Below are 18096 nucleotides of genomic sequence, written 5' to 3'. Positions count from 1 at the left end.
AGAACAAAACTCCAGAGTGGAAAACTTTGATTATTACTAAGGATTCTCCTATTCCATTCTACCTCAGTTAATTGTTGCATTTTTATAATTTACAATTATGCCGCTTGGAATTTCTTCGGGACCGAAATGGAACGAGCGATCGCCAGGTTAGGATTTCTCGTTATCTTAAGCATTCGCAGAAAATTGTCAGAGTTTACAAGATCTCGTTAAAATATAAAGATTCCTACGTAGTACAGATGGAGAGTCCGACGATATCGAAATATAATATAACAAGAATTGATATGAACGTTTACGGAATTTCGGTTCTTCCTTCGTTAATCCGACGATGTAAAAATCTGGTGAACTAGATTGCTCGAGTAAACAACTTTGTCTATCAGCCCTTCTCTGTCTTGCATCGCGAGGGAGCATTCTCCCTGCTATTTTGCGTCCAATTTATAGGAAACGGTGTCGGGCACTCGAGGGTTTCTGTCCTAAACAGTCGAAGGAACTCCCGCCGTCAAAAGTTTCCGTGATACGAGCCAACTAGTCCGGGCGGTCTCTTAGGAATATTCAGGAGTGAAAATTCCGGAAGTTAGACCTGTCCGTATTATCTAAATCCCGAGACTAGGGAAAATGCGCCACGAAAATTCTCCTAGTTTCTTCGAAACGCTTTGGCTCTATCTCGAAAGTTGGGCGTCTCACGGGTTGAAGGAGATTATTTAAATGCCCGGACGCGCGTGTCGCATATACCGGTTGCATTTACTTTAGCGGATCATGTCCCGTACATACATATCTATAACTCAACGCTAATGTATCGAAATTGGCTTAATCTCCCGTTCCCTAGATGTCATTAGACATCCGAGCGGACTTGTTGCGTAATACACGGCCGATTCGATCGATCGAAACAATGCACGAGCCGCAACCCTAATCCGACTCCGAGGTTCACGTAGTACACGGCGATTATTGTACGATTCAATAAACCCCGCATTTAGCTAGAATTAACAAAAAAATATCCCTGGTTATCTTTTAACTGCGCTATCAATGAATCTTTCCCAAGAGACTTAAACTCATCATCATGACCGTAATTTATAGCACGTAACTTTTTCTGATCAACTTTTTCATGAATCTCAAGCCTTTGATTTAGCTTGTACATATATCATCAGCGGAAAATAAGAGTCGCAGTTAATCAGAGTTTCGACAAGCAAGATAATACGTTCTCATTTTGCAGCATAATCTTCCACATTTGCCAAACGGTCTTCGTGTAGCGTGTGTCCCAATTTCCTTCTTACAGTTGTCCGGCGAGGTGACGTACGCCGAGCTGTGCCTGGCGCGGCCCACCACCCTGTCGACCCTGGCGACCGACGCGAAACTGGCCAGCCTCGGCGGCGGAGTCGGCGGTCTAGGTGGTCTTCAGGGTTACAGCAGCGGTCTCGGGGTGATCGTGGGCGGCAAGCCGTACACCAAGGAAGCTACGGTCTACGCCTGCATCGACCACAATGCCAGGCCACCCAAGGTGGACGTCTCCAGCGCGCCGTCGTGCGCGACTACTCCCCTGTCGGCGACGAGCGTGCTCCAGGACTCGACGGCCGTCTCCACCGTGATGAGCAAGCAGCATCATCCCGCGAGAGAGGTTGTCACCGTCCGCACGCCCTTGATCTCGACTCAGGAGAGCTGCGTATAGGGACGCGATTCCGACGCGCTCAACGTCAACGAGTACTACGTCTGATACGGCTGCTGGCTCGTGACGATCGTGCGCGTCCTTCGTGACCTACTGACCTATCCTGGATTTACGGTACTCACCCAGTAACGTCCTCGGATTCTCGGGGAAAGGCATAACGCCTAGCGATGTTGAATTACGAGTTCCCGCTGATGCGAGGCAATCGCGCGCATCATGTCGAGCGATGCGATCGCTCGCTACGAACTTTCGTCGACGATGACTGTCGTCTACCGTCTACCGCGGCGATATTCCGAAATGGACAAACTTCTGATTGTGACGGGCGATATCGTGCAACGAGGAAAATGATCGGACTGAGAGACGTTTCGGTAAAGGACAAGACTCGCGCGAACAAGCTGAGAGTACGCGATGAAAGAGCACAGACGCAATCGACTCGCATATCTCTCAATCCTATCGAGTTAATGTAACTTGAAAATTCCAGACGAGCCAAGTAATTTTGAAAAGTACATATCGAGAAATTTTAATGTCGGACAACAAAATGGAATAACCGTGTTCCTTTCACGTTCGTTCGAGTTTGACACTCCAATGTTGGAAATGTACGACGGCTAACTTGATCCATAAATGTCTTCAATCATAAATATTGAGAAGTTGTCCCGAAAACCGTATCGTATATAAATCCATGAAACACAGGTGATCACTGCCCGATTTTCAAAAGACTGTTATTTATTTTTGGCAAAATATAAAATTGTACAAGAATCAAAAGCAAGCTCTGGCGAACTTTGAACAAAATCTCTTGTCTGCAGAGGAAAGTATACACATTCGACGAAATTTACATTGCGTTACAATGACAAAATCTAATGAGATTATTCTTTATAATACGCCATTAATCGAAGATATACGATTACGATTATTAAAAGGGGAACATCGTCATTCTCATATAATCGTTCAAATCCGAAAAATCGAGAACGAGGAAAAAATTTGACGGAAAATTTCCACGATTGACTGAATAGCCGATGGGATGGAAAGAAACATGTCCAGAAACGTAAGTTTTCGCGTTCCGAGGATATTCCGTACCGCGAGAGGCAAGATCGATGTATCTGTGTCTCCCTACGACGTGAATGTAGATTTTCTATCCCGGGAGTATACTTTGTATTACAAAGTAGGTACGGGGATAAAGAAGATCGTCGCGTTGAATGTATTTTCGTACAATGGCGCGTCTTTATCGGCGATATGCTCTCTCTCTCTTTTTATCTCGGGATGTCGTATCGTGTCGATTACGTCGCGCCAAGTGCAACAATAAATTTCTGGGACAGAGAAGATCCGCGACGGGAAAAATCGACTTATTTCGCGAAAATCCTCAAAATATTTCCGCGCTGGCAGTTGCGACGCGAAACAAGTGCACTGTATAAAGCACTGCAGCGTTACGAAAATCCGACGTGGAGATTTTCTCAATGTCGGACACATTCTTTTCGTTTTGCCGTTACACGTAATTTCGTTCTCTCCGTCGAAAAATACTCGCAGTTTTATATAGACCATCCAATTTCCGGTTGCCTCGATTGCCGTATAAATTTATACCTGACCAATAAAATTTTTCTTCGCGAAGTAACGGTTTAATTATCAGCCAAATAATTAAATAATTAATCAGAGTCAGTCGCTAGTGATTGACACGTTCCACTGTTCTTTTCGAAAAATCTGATAATATATGTGTAACGAGCGGCTATGTACATACATGTATAATTGATTTTACTTATATAACATGTTACAGCTAAAATTTCAGTTACTTGCTGTGTTAGTTAATTAATTAAATCTCATATAATTAATTAAATGTCAGTATATCGACAGTTATTCCAGCTTATTTATGCTATACTGCACACCATGGACGCAAGGTAAGAGTAAATTTGCTGACTATAAAATAAGCGAGACTATTGATCTTCTCTCTCGTGGTTTATTCTTTACCCTTCCATCGTTACATCCCTCTAGTCTATTTGCACGACTTTTCCTATTTAAACGCGCAATGTGTGAACGGAATAATATCCGCGCGTTTAAACAGACAAAAATGGAACGCGCTGTGCGGAGATTTTACAAAATCTTGTGGATTATATAGATAATCTAAAGGAACTTCTCTCTTGAGATGACCTGACATACAGCCTCATACACGTAAGACGTTGTAAATAATAACTTTTCCTCGAGGACGAGGGCACGGAGTAAATATAGAATAATTATCGAAATTACCGTGTGCGTTGAGATAAAGAGCTTACCGCGCTCTGAAAATATGTATATTAATTCTAATTAACAAAGGTACCTTGTACATTGCGCATCGTTCAATAGCGGCGAGCATCCGTGTGCATTATTCGTAATTAAATTAAGTTCGATCGAAGGATATTTTGCGACTGGATCGTCATTCGTACCGTATAAAGAGACAATAACGTTACAGAGCCCTCAAATTAATAGCAATCCGCGAACCATCATTGTGCTGTATTCTTTGAATTCAATTGAAGCTTGAGCTTCTTTGACATAATCGTTTCAAGTGATGCTTAATTTTCATTCGATCATCAGTTTGTATATTGCTGGAATTTTCACTTTATATTGCAAGAGAAACGCTTACTCGCGTGATTGCGTATATTGGAGCCATTAAAATTTACGCGCCCGAATAGATGAAAAGTAGTACACTCAAAAATGATTTATCATCCTGGCGAATTGTATACTTGCGTCCAGTTTATGTTAAATCGCGATACACTAAACGCGACATATAATTCATTACTCACGGTCATTTGTCTTCACGTTTTCCGTCGATCCCTTAACGAATGGACTGACACGACACGCGTTATTTTACGACGAAAATTACACGGACAAACCTGTGTGTCCCAGGACTGCCAAAACGCGCACAACCCCACACGACTGCCATGTCGCATTCATTTCCATTAAGTTCGTCGTCGAAATAACGAAGAACGATCGAGGAGTACCTACTGCGCGTCGCCGTACGTTGTGCACCGTACAAATGTACACGCGTGTACATCTTAGAGATATATACAATATATTGTACGACCTGTACAATATATTGTTATATTATTATATATTATATATATTATATATATATCAGCCTCCACCGCGTTCATACGTAACGGGGGCAAAGTGTAAATACCGTGTACATAAGGAGACTGAGAAAAGAGAGACTTTATTTGCGAGATGCCCGAGGTTAAACCCCCATGTCTTCTTCAAGGGACGACAGAACAGGCACGAAGGATCGTTATCCGCAGATCTGTTAACGACATTACGAAGTACGTTTCCAGGGATATAGGTGCATCCCTGTACATTGACTGTGAAGAACGGTAAACACGGGAAAGGAAAAAGACAATGACTACTACGCGAAACTTCGAAAGAAATGCTTCCAAATTGCGAGCTCGTTACTTTACACGTGCTACTATTCAATTTCTCAATCATTCCAATTTTCATGGTCCTCTTTAATGGCAAGTGAGTCCTTTTATTCGAGCACTTGATCGCACTCTCTCGCTCAGCTAATTGACATTAACGTACGACGTAATCCGTTACTGACGTCGGCCGAGAAATCCGGCGAAAGTCGACCTGACGAGCGTTCCTTCGTGTACGCCCCTTCGGTAATTTGTAAGATATATGCTCCGATGTACAGCGCCGAGATATTTTTTCAGAGTGTGCGTAATACAATACCTCCGCGTATATCGTTTGGGCGCTCGCAATTAGGCAGGCCCGTTTAAAGAGAAGGCGGAACTGTATAATTAAACGATCGGATTGCGATTAATGATCAGACGAAAAGAAATAAAGATATATGTATATGTACGTGTGTGCGTACGCGTATATGCACGTGTGTGCCTGTTGCTGCGTGGGAGTGTAAAATACGTGAGTGTATCTTTCGCTGTATGTACGTACGTACGTGACTGTGGGTAGCTCCGCGATCGATGAATTAAGAATAATGAAACGAGAAAAGAAATATATATACGTATGTGAATATGTGCGCTCTTGACTATTTTATGAATTCTATCCTTTTACGATTTAATCCTGTAAACGGACATTTACATCAATTACCTTACGCTCATCTTGGTTTTGCAAACGAGTATCTCAGCGGGATCTGTCAAGATGCATTACGTACGTGAGATTTGTAATTCAAATATAACACTAAAACGTTATTTTTAGCTGTCGAGCTCGCGCTTTTCTTTCATTGCAGATAGAATATCGTGTAGTTATTTCGTGATGAAGGATTTTCAAGAATTCATGGAAGGGTTGAGATGAGAGGATTCTTTTTCTTTCACGTTGGACAACTCGAACGAGATCGAAGTGGACGAGGAAAAGAGAATTATATCTTGAGTGCTCCGATTAAATCTGTCGCATCGATTTTCCTCCCGGCTCAAAAGGTACCTAACTATACCGCCTGAACTGTTCTTCCCTTTCACATCCCGTTCTTGCGCATTGTACTTTGATGTAAAATATAATCCACCCTTCACCCTACTCCCCCGCTTTCATTTTCGTGTACAGCAATTTAATTGTCTTTCGTAGGTACCGCGCTCTCGGAGAGGTTCTCGTAATTACAACTATACAATGCCTTTCTTAGACCTGCGAGTAAATATCCTTTCTGTTACATTCTATCAAAGAAGACGCCCTCACGTGATTACTTTTAAAAGTGAAATATTCCAACGTTTTATCGCAACGATCCGTCAGCTTGACAGAATTGTAATTCCGTCACACGCACTACACACGAGGTATACAATAGCTGCAGTGCAATAGCTGCACTGGATCACCCAGTACGTACATCGGCGTATACTAACACAAACACACACACATACATGTACAAAAGTTCGATTGGCGGGGTCCTTCCGGTTTCGCAGGTATTTTAAGCACGCGCTCCGTTAACGATCGCTCGCGCCGGTTTCTCCTCGCGCTTCCTCCCTAAATTCTCGCTTCTCGCATGCTACAATACATTCCACGTTTCCTGTCAAATACCGCGGCCACGTGTGAATGCGGCTCGTTTCGCCACCGTGAAAATTTTGACGGCAATAAAGAAGCGATCGCGCGCCGAGTTTTGCGGGCGCGGCCCGATTTTGCGATTCGTGCGAAATGAACGAACGCGCGGAATGAGCAATTACGGGCTGATACGTGTCAGTGCGGTCTTGTGCTTCCGACCTAACTACCTAACTGCCGGGCTAGCGTTGTTCAAGTAGTTTGAAGCGTGCTAAATTCGTATCGCGCTGTAAGTCATCACGCCGAGGCATTTCGCGCGTACTACTTTTTAACGAACTGAAATGTCACGATGTATATCGCGTGGCATTTAAATAAGATCAAAATCACACTTAACCAAATTAATGCAGATAAAAGTGGACTAGCTCGCTATATTCCAGTTAACGTAATTGGCAAACATACACTGACATGAGATATTTTGCTCTTAATTAACTCGAATTTCCACTATTTCAGAGTCCAACGGAGATTGTTATTTTCATGCATGATTAATAACATTGCAAGAAATATTTTCGTAGACATTTTAATGAATTAATATTACTTATTATTATCCGAGGTATTATTTTCATTAAGATCCTTTTAATCGCTCGAGACAATGCTTATTCGGGAAAAAGCACGCCGGGAGAAAAGCCTGTGAAATTCCACACAAATAAGAACCGTCCGTTAAATTGCTCGTTCAGACAAGGTCCATTCGTTTTTCTACAGCCTCCGTTACGCTTTTGTGTCGAAGCTGCATTGCGGCGTGCATGCATCCGTGCGAGAAGCGTCGCCGGCTAAGGGCGGCCGGTCGGTGCCGTGTGCCAGTTTCAAAAGAAGCCCCTACATGAAATCTGCGCCGGCTTATCGAATCTGAAAGTCAATTCCCGCCGCGGCGCCTCCGCGGCACGAATCTATTAGCTTGTATCGAAAGCTTCAAAAGCCCTAAAAGCATCAAAAGTCTTTTTGCTACGGAATATTCATCGCGCGCGTCCACGTATCCACCGCCGCACGATAACCGCCACACAATTCTGATTTCCCGGAATCCGGAATCCATCCCCGCAGCACAGATATCCACACACGGGATGGATTCTTTTGAATACTCGCCCGATATCGGGAGTGTACCACAATGTCCGAATTTCCGAATACGGAATGAACATTAATTGCCCATTAAGTTACACGGTGTAAAATTGCTCTTGTTCATGGACTTTCAGGCACATCCGAATTCACCACTTGCTTCTCGTTCGTTCATCTCCAATGTTCGTCGTCAAATATCACGTTTATATTACATTGAGATATTATTCCGATCTGAATCTCACATCGTTATAATTATTTCGATGAGTAATTGAAAAGAAATCAAGAACCAATTAAGTATCAAAAATGACAATTTAAAATACTGAATCGGCAAATAGTGTAAATTCGTATAATTGAAAGTGTTTTTTTTCAATATGTTATTGGATAATTTCTGGCACTTAATTGATATTTGATTGCTTTTTCCCACTTTTTGATTGACGTCAAACAACTCTGCGATCTGTTCTACGTGAATGACGAGAATTGCAACAAAGAGCTGGAGAAAGAAAATCCCCTCTCTATGTTGAATTGTACATAATCTTCTGGCCGAGTAAACGTGTGTGCATGTTCGTTTGTACATTCTTCTGTGAAATAATTGTCCGCATGTGTGCGTTTGTCTGAATGGTCCGTGTGATCCCATCTGCAAGCTTGATGAGAGAAATACGAGCGTGTCAAAAATTGAAATTGCGACGACCATACTACGTGTATCTACAATAATTATAGATCTCTCTCTATAAATATATACACACCTCAACGTAATCAGAATAAACGTGTTGATATGAAAAATGAAACAAATGCTACCTATCGATCTTTGGATGACTTTAAAGAATTTGTGGCATTTCTGAGTATCAGATCTAAAACTTTTTCACTTCATAAATATTATTAAATAATGATTATGTCTACCTGCTTCCCTCGACTGGGATAACGAAATTTAATTCGGCGCACAAAATTTTAAAGTCGACCAACGTTCGCCAGAACTGATTTTTCATTACCTTCCGTGAGAGTATCTATCTTTATAACCCGGTTACAGGTGAGTATGTCGACAGTATCTATTATTAACAAGGCTTGCTTTCATAACGAGCGCTTCTTCCCTCGATTGGAAGGATCTCTCCTGGGAATAATAAGATTTCGCCGTTCGTCCCAGTCAATTATACGCAATGTACATCCACATCAGGTGTTTCCGAGGAAAAACGCGTAATGTGGATAATAAAGCAGGCGGGATTAATATCGTGTTTTACACTACGGCGAAATTAGAAACAGCGCTGCCGTAACGAACACTTTGTCGTATTTCCTCCTATTAATTACGCGGAGCTCGAACACGGAGCGCGCCAGAAACGCCGCCGAGTTTCATTATTTCATTTATTATGCACCTATACGCGCGCCGTAATGTGCGACTCCTGGGAAAGCGGGATTACGGCGGGATAGCTCTGCGAGGTGAGAACTCGCAGAGAACCCCCGAAAGGGATTCCTCTCGCCTCCCTACATATCGGCCGGAACGACCTTCATGTTCCTCTCCTCTTTTCCGCCAATCCAGTTTCCCCGACACGTGCTCGCGCACGTCCCGCGAGGTCCTCCGGAGATAACATAAATCCTGGATCGTCCGACAGCATCTCAGCGTGCCAGCCGTTCGCCTCTCGCCAATTGTCTGCTGGTCGTTCTCGCGAAATGGCGTTTATGTCGGCCGGCGATACGAGATTGCGAGCGAGTAATTAAAAAATCGTCGGGAAAACTCTCCGGGTCCGCTTCCTCGCGCGATGGCATCCATTTCATCGTGTGGGAGCAGAAAGAGGCACGAAAAGTACTCCGTCTGTCCGTCCGTTCCCGCTGTTCCTCGTCCTACCGCGGCTTTATTGCTTCTGGGATTTACAGAGAGAAATGGTAGATAGTGGGCGTTTGATTATCTCGGTTTCGTTGACTGGCCGCCGACCGAGATTCATATTTCACTGTTCCTCGACGCCGACCCCTCGCCGACGTCGAGCTAACGATAAAACTCAACTGGCGTGACAGTGGGACTTTACTGGCGCGATTACACGCGAACTTTTCCGTCCAATTGATTTGAAACGTGAGAGTTGGTCACCCAGTCTTGTGTTGAATTACTTTTCCCGATAAGGTTTCTGCGCGAGCGATGCTTTGCTGTTAGTATCGCGGATGTTCATAAGCAGTTTCTAAGGACTTTTTGCCTGTCTACTTTTCACGTGGTACATCCGTAATCATCGTTAGGAGTTACAGCTTGATCTCTTGAAGCGTGGCAGTCTCATTATAATCCGAGGTTTGTTATCGTTTCGCAATTTAAAAATAGCCCGAGCAAATTCCGCTTGATAGTTATTGCCTGGGCTCGGATCTCGGCAGTTATTAAGATTACGCCTTCTGGCAGGACGGAGGCGCAGGGAAGGGCTTCAGCGAAGTAGGTAGGTAATAAGGGCACTGACGTGGCAAGTCGACGAAGTCAAGCGTCTCACCACCGAGATCCGAGAGAGCTCCGGTTATTACCGAAAACTTATTAAGTACACGTCGGATTTCTTTACTTTCCGCGATGACAGCGGGGCGCGGTATTAAGTTACAGGCTCTGCCCACTTGCCGTGGAACGAGTTATCTCGAGTCAGTTCCCTCCGAGCTTGGAAACTGGATTTTTTCGTTCCACGCCGTTGAAAAGATTCCATGTGTGGGCGTGTACGTGATATCTTTGTTTCGTTGTTTACAATCGCGCATAATCGAGACGTTGATCAAACGTCATGAATTGAAAATTGACGTAAATCATTCGGCAGGTCGATTATGATCGCACGCGCTGCTTGGTATATAAACTTTTTTCCGTTAACGAACAAGGATATTCGAGCGTTTCAAAGGGTTTTAAATATACCAGTTCGGTGGTCTGTTTGTACGTGGGATGTAATTGTAATTGTGCCCAAAGTACAAGCGCAGTTTTACGCGGTAGTTAAATAAATAATGGCACTTTTTAATTAATCTTGAAGGGCCACGGTACGAAAAAGCGGGACGCGATTTATTATTCAATTTCAGCTGCAATACACATCGAGAGGCGATGAATTCTGTCAATTCGGCAAGAGAATCGCGTTACGTAAATTTACAAATTTATTTTGTTAAAATAACAAATTCGTTTGGCGGATGTACAAATAATTGCTTCTTGATGCCACCATATACGGCGCACGTAACGCGCTACAAATGAGAAACAATTACATCGGTGTCATTCTATTCGCTTAATCGACAAACGTGTTTGTTTCACCGAAAATAAATAACGGCTAGTGTACATCACACGTACTTTAAATGTAATCAAATTTATTCCAACACTTCTTTTCTGACGTGCCTAAAACAATTAAGTTTATAGGAAAATATGAGAAACAAGCAAGAGATAAAGTAACAATTTCATTTTTGCGCGAGTAGCTTGTATTAACAAATTATAACGACATCATATTTATAATCATATTTATTGGCTTTTTTATTTATAAATGAATGAAACGATTAAAAAAGCGCTAGAATGAATACTTAAGTGACGGAAAAGATAATCTCTTTTCTGGTCTCTGTCACATTTGCGGAGAACCCGTTTCACTTTGTTTGTTTCATTCCACGTCGCATTTATAATCGCTCAAGTGAATTTCGCGCGGTGCAAGTCAGTCGGCGCAAAAACCCCGACGATGCTCCGGAGTTAATTAATATGCCAAGATAAAATACGCACAGGTCATGAGCCAGTCGCACGTACGTACTGTGTCGGAGAAGTACCAATAATTCGTGGAGGAAGTGGTGGAAGGAGCGCCCGCTCGAGATGAAATATGTCGCTATCATTTCGAGGGCGCTCCGCATTATGCAAGTAGCCTTTAAATTCGTGACTCATCCGAACCCGGCAAATAAGTCGAGGCGAGCTAGGCCTCACGTGAGCGAGTGGATGGCAGTTTTTGCAGCGATCTCGATTTCCTTAATATCATTTTTAATTTTAGAAAAAACGTTGATGTGCGAACAGCGGCACATGGCTCTCGCGCGAGGCAAAAAATACGTGCACACGTTATCTCTTTGCTAGTGTGTTTTATAGACTACGTTTGAGAGATTCCGTTAAAGCAAATTTCAACGTATTTACGTTGGTATTTACATTCAAACAAAAATAACACAATTCTCGTTAAAATAATCAAAGCTTGTACGAAACTCCAATGTGTAACTTTTTTTCATAAAAATATCATATTTACATTAAATGCGAATATATTTTATGTAAAATGGACACATGACCGCCAAAACGGCATTACGCGTTCATCGCAAACTATATACTGCCACGGTATAAACCGGTGCATGTTAAATATGACGTAAAAAATATTCGCATAGCGCGGAACGCGTGATATAATTGTCACATTATCACCGAAATGAAGCGCACATTTTGCAAAAACGTGCAAGCTTTCTATCATTATTTTAGCGCATCCGCACAAATTATTTTATGCAACATTTGCGCAACCAGCCGAATAATTTCTTTATAATTCAAGCAATCATTAAAAAATATATCAAATTGCGTTTGCAATTCAATATAATAATATATTCAAACCTGTGATCTGTTTATCTGTTTATCATGCACCCCATCGTTAGCATTACATTATTATTATCATTTCAGAGTTCCAGTTGAGTTGCGAACAATCTACGCTCTCTAGTAGGCTGTATCTGATATCTAATTCAGCGCGGTGAAATATTTACAGATAAGACACCGCGTTCGCTGCAATTTCCGCAAAGTCTCACGCAGTATAAACCTCATAGTATAAAATTTTTAATGATGAACGATGATAGCTGGGGAGAGTCCCCGAGTCCCTTCATCTTCCGCGGCAATTTATTTCCTCTATTTTTGCGAAGATTACGCCGCGGGCGGAATGCGGCGCGGGCGCGCGCGGGGGGCGTGAAACTTCGACGGTAAGTATATTTTTACGACGTGCTGAATTTTTTTATGACTACAAAAGAACGACCGGTTAGAGTAATGCCTCTATTACGTACCGTCGTAATTGGCGCGGTAAGCAGATCGATGAACACATCGAGCCGCTCGACGAGGTCTCCGCAACAAAAAAGACTTGTCAATTTCCTTCGCAGCTATGCACCGTCGACACAAGATAAACGTTTGTTTGCTTTTTGTCGAGACGGTAAAATTATACGTAGGCATAGACAGCGCGCTGTATTGACTGCGAAATTGTTTCCATGGATACGTTTTAAAAGAATTGAATGATAACTGCTAACATGCTTTAACAAGACGAGAAAGAGAGAGAGAGAGAGAGTGAATTTAACAAAATTAACATTTTAGATACATGTACGTAACAAATTCAATAATTATGCAGGAGATACATTCTACCTCGAAGATCGGTTTACATGGAATTTGAAGCAGGATTCAGTTCCTCTTGTGTATGGAGTGTATCATAAAGGTTTTAGTATCCATTTCAATATTATTATCAAACGCTGCAACGTTTTCGAAGTAGATCATAATTCGGCTTCCGATATTTCTTTCACGCAGCGAGCAACGCAATATCTGATGGAACGATTTTTAGTCTCGCTGTCCTGAAATTAACTGCTTGTGTTCCGCTCCCCGCTAACTACCTATTAATTTCGCTATCTGATGTCGCGCGAACATATCGTAACGTGTAGCGTGTTACTGCTCGTAACAGCATGATGACAGCCGTGGCTCTGTCATTTCTATAGAGTGTACATCATTTAAGTATTAACGAGGGTATATAACGCGTTTTGCATCAGGTCGCGCGCGGCCGCGTGGAAAGAGAAATGAAAGAATCGCGGGCTTATGGAACATCGCCCTTCATGAATTATGTCCATCGATCGACGCATCGTAACGTCGTTAGGGGCACGCAAGATCGTTCCAGGAGATGGTGGAACGGTAAAAGATTCGATCACGAGATCCTCGCGAAGGCGGTGGCGCTCTGGTGTTCTTATGGAAATGCGGATTCCGAGAGCGAGGAACACGGCGAATATACAAGACGATCGACCGGGACCAGAGGAGCCGAATGGTCGTGCTTTTAGAGACCGTGAATTTTTCACAAGGATAATACGGCTCAGGCAAGATCCCTCTATTAGGTACGGAGAAGGACGAATATTGTTTCCTTCTCGACGCGAGCACGAAACGCTCTGTATTTCCGCGCGGCGCGGCGGCAGGAACCTACGGCATTTCGGGATTACCAGGATCTCCATATGAAATTATCAGTACCTTCTGTGCGCCACGTGCTTCTAGGTATCTTTTTATTTGGGATATTTCCGGAGGTGATAGGTCAAAGTTAACGCCGGCAAATGTCTTGGGTAAGCAGGAGGAAGCAAAGCTGGGCGAGTTCGCGTGAAAGTTCTCGCTTTTCACCTTTAGAACTTAGACACGAAGGGAATATTACGCGTTACGTTACCTTTCGAGATCGATCATGACCTTATCGTCTTGCAAAATGTAATTTCAAACTCGACGTCGGCTATGTTTAGCGTTATCCGCGTATAGTTATGTGATGAATTAATTTATGTGCCTCTCGTGGTAGCTTCAATTTGGAGCAATTTCCGAATCTGAATGCAAATTTGCGATAAGATTAGTCGACTGGCTGTGCTGGTAGTTGAGCAATACTGAGAACATAAGTATGTATATTTTTTTCTTCGTCGCTGCTTATTTGCGTACCTACTCATCCGTGCAAATCAAATATACCGGAGTAGAGTGCCTGCTCGAGATAATGGCATGCTTTCGTCGAATTTCTGCGACGACGTTCAAACTCGCGCAAGACATAAAAGGCGCAAGAGAGCTGGCAAAGAGAGAACCGTTGTGAAATATATAAGTGGCTTATTTTTGTATATTCTTCCGTGAAATAATTCGCAAGAAACGTAATCGTTAAGACGTAATCGTTATAAACATCAGCAAACGACCAATGGAGAGGAAAAGACCACGTCAAGAAACGAAATGGCATCATTTGACGGGATAACTCTTCTCTTCGGAGAGAGTTGGCCGATATTGATTGCCACTAACAAGATAACTCGATCGCTAGTAGTCAGACCGCGCCAGTAGTCAGCCATCGCCATTAGTCAGACCCAGAAGCGGTTTTCGCGTCATGGACGAGCCAATAAAGTGCCGTGCCGTCCAACCGCGGCAGATCCTCGCACCTCGAGAAACGATTTTTGTAACGCGATCTGGCGTGACGCTCGATTACCCCGAGGTGCTTAGAACGCAACCCGAAAACGAATGAGAGCATAATTCAAAGGAATCGCCGATCGTGCTTAAAGCGGCGATTTCGATTTGACATATGCACTGGTTATAAACAGCGAATCAGATTCTAGAATTTTTGAGCGCAATATGCTAAAAAAATAACTTTGATGCATTCAGCGGATTAAAATTTAATGAATTTATAAAAGCATAAGGTGTCAGAATTCTCTTACTATTCGTGAGAACTGTAAAATGGATAAAACGAATTATACATCTCCATCGAATTATTTAGTATTCCTGCCAATCAGTTTTCATGTTTATAAAAATATTCATCAATCAGCAGAGAGAATAAGTATGGAAAACGAGTATGAAAAACACGACTCCTACCTCTCGTGAATCATTAATTTAAATATCTACAAAATATTTACAAAAATGCTCCTTCCGAGAGCCTCTTACATTTTTGTACTATCGATTAGTCGAGCAATGTCCACCACAAATTCGACTGCGGGCGGACTTACGAACAGCCATGGCAGACTCGTTTTGCGGATAATAAATCGATGCCGATTAGATTCGCTGGCGGATTGCAGCACGAAATGGACGCTCGAGAGAAACGAGGTAGGTCGATATATATTTTATTTCGCGCTAGGTTTCCTTGGCACGCAGGCGATTTTCCAGATATCTAGATTTCCCGAACGGCGCTCGTTCATCGGAGCAGCCGGGTAAACCGAAAAGACTGAAGGCGAAAGGCAAGCACCCTCGCGGGCTATAACAATAATGCATCGCATTATTTATAACAACTCTTTCCCGGAATTAATTGCACGCCGGACAACCGCATACAATCTGTGCTTCCACTACCATGCCAATCGTGATTACAGTAGACTTGCCAGTTTTAGCGCTGTTACCCGCGGCACAAGCTACACAACAGTATCGGATCACGTTGCCGCCTACGCCAGCATAGCATAGCACTCTGCATCGCCATGGGCATTAATGTTTGCGTTAGCATACTAATAATGACGTGGCTCCCGGACTCTCGATATTATACAGGCGCGAACGACTAGTTAGCGCGGTGGTCCACTCTATTTTAGACGTAATTCTAGAAATTCGCTTCTGGTAATTCTGTTGCAAGATACGACGACAAGGACGGCGGTAACGATAAACACAGTATGACAGACAAAATACTGCAGCGAGTGAGTATATTTATTAACTACGTTTCTCAAACAAAACAATATCATAAAGGGAACACGTTCCTTTCGCGCACGCTGTTCGTTTTTTGGATAAACGAGATGCGTGTTACATAATAATTCATAAAACGTACCATAACGATGTAACGAAATAGCTGCAACATTTGCAACCCCGAGGAGAACGTTGCAGTGTTTTATATATAACTTTGTTCTCATTAAAATAATATCAAAGTAAATGTTAAACTTTGCTGCGCGTATAAAGCAGAATATTTTTAATTATTTTTAATTATTTTTGCACGAGAATCACGTATGAATCAGGGAGTATCTTCATGTCTCTAGAAACGTACTGAATAGACGTAAATAAAGAAATCACGACTTTTCCGACGAGCTTACCGATGTATAAACGTCGCAACAATATTACAGTGCGCAGAGAATACGCGTAATTAACAAGAAAAATCAACATTTTAAATGGCTAATATATTTTATGCAATTACACTTCAATTACGCGAAATAATGCGAAAGCAAATATGAATTTTTCTGTGCGCGTCATGTTTTCTGCGTGTAAAATATACACAAACGAAAAAGTAACGCCGTATCTCTAGAAACACGCCGGTGAATATGCATTTTAAAACTTCGCCGACGAGATTACCAATTTACAATATACAGACGTTTCGAGTCGCGAACCGTCGGGGATATTGAAAAAGATACACATTGAAACTGCAATATTAATAAATAAACACAAAATGTAAACATTTTACGCGTACCACCTCCGTAATAAGAATAATGTTGCAGCAAAATTATTAAACCTTTTACATGGTATCTCTAACTTGAAGCTTTCCACAAAAACACGATATTTTCCACTCGAGAAATAAAGAAAAGAAAAAAAATATTCTGACAAACGCTCGCGCACAAAGAAATTAACTATCATTTTTCAATCTCAATTTGCACAAAACGGTGAGGGAAGATGCGAGATTTAAGGTACGCGAAAATAGACACGAGCACCAGTGTGGAAACGCGCGTTTGTTTGTTACAGGAATAGTAAAGCAATCAGCTTCGTATTCGTCGCATTGTCGTGTCGCGTATTCACGGCTTACTTTACAAAGGCGATTTGCAGCTCGCGCGACTGGAACAAAACAAACCGGCGCGTTGTCAAGATCTCGCGATTTTCAGCAGCTCCGAGAGCGATCTCGGAAGCGTATCGAGACTGCAGGTGCAGTTCCATCGATTCGCGATCATTGTCCGTGTGCGAGTAACGCTGACTCTCCCGACCAGGCCCTTAACGATGAAAATATTTGGACACATGGTGCACGCAAGGACTTTACGAACGAGATCGGCGATTTCATAAAACTCGAATGCGCTTGGCGAGGCGTTCGCGCACACGAATGTTATGCACTAGTTGCGACATATAAATCGTCGGAAATCACTAGTCACGTACTCAAAGTAGATTTCGACTTTTCAAACGAATTCGCTGATCCAGCGTACTGCACATATTACACGTCGAATGAACCAACGGCAAGGGGGGGGAGTTAAGAGTTTTTCGTTCGCGAGATAATAAATCGCGGAAGGTGCTCGATGCGCGACTACTAAAACGAATTATAGCACGGACGAGCCGCACGGATGGTCACGTAGGGGAAAAATTAGTGTTTCACGGGCTACAAACTCGCCGAACAAATCGCCCGGCCAAGTTTCGTACATTATTTCAAATTATTCGACTTCTCGGCCATTAGTCTCGCCGTTAGAGTTCGCGAGCGCCGGCTCGTTTACCTCTAACTTTTCCGGATTACCTCCCCGCCAAGACGCTTCTAATTGGTATAGCGATTAATGGCGTATGTATCGCGCAGTCTGCCACTCCTTATTCATTGGATAACACATCGTTGCATACTTTGCGCAGAGCAGAACGAGAACAGCACACAAGTAAAATGAATCGTGCAATAAACATCATTCACGTACGCGTATTAAGCTCCATTCGTCAGCTCGCGTCAATCGAATTAACGTGACGTGCCGAGTTTATTAAGTAGCGTAATTAACTGTCACATAATATGACAACAGCACTAAATCTGTCGACACTCTCCATCTAATGCCACCTA

At 42.8% G+C, this 18096-nt stretch overlaps 1 protein-coding gene across 3 annotated transcripts in view; it reads left to right on the top strand.

Moving 5' to 3' along the window:
• LOC105286893 (nephrin) overlaps positions 1-8475 on the top strand; it is a 261816-nt gene extending 253341 nt beyond the window's left edge. For all 3 annotated transcript variants that reach the window (XM_011352184.3, XM_011352178.3, XM_011352171.3), the window contains one exon: positions 1271-8475. In XM_011352184.3, the coding sequence (XP_011350486.1) occupies positions 1271-1660 (390 nt within the window). In that variant the 3' untranslated portion in view covers positions 1661-8475. The remainder of the gene's footprint in view (positions 1-1270) is intronic.
• Positions 8476-18096: the final 9621 nt, after the last annotated feature.

This window comes from Ooceraea biroi, chromosome 14 (assembly GCF_003672135.1).
Source record: "Ooceraea biroi isolate clonal line C1 chromosome 14, Obir_v5.4, whole genome shotgun sequence".
Lineage (NCBI taxonomy): Eukaryota > Metazoa > Arthropoda > Insecta > Hymenoptera > Formicidae > Ooceraea > Ooceraea biroi.
The sequence above is the reverse complement of the archived record's forward strand: the minus strand, read 5'-3'. Positions and strand labels throughout refer to the sequence as shown.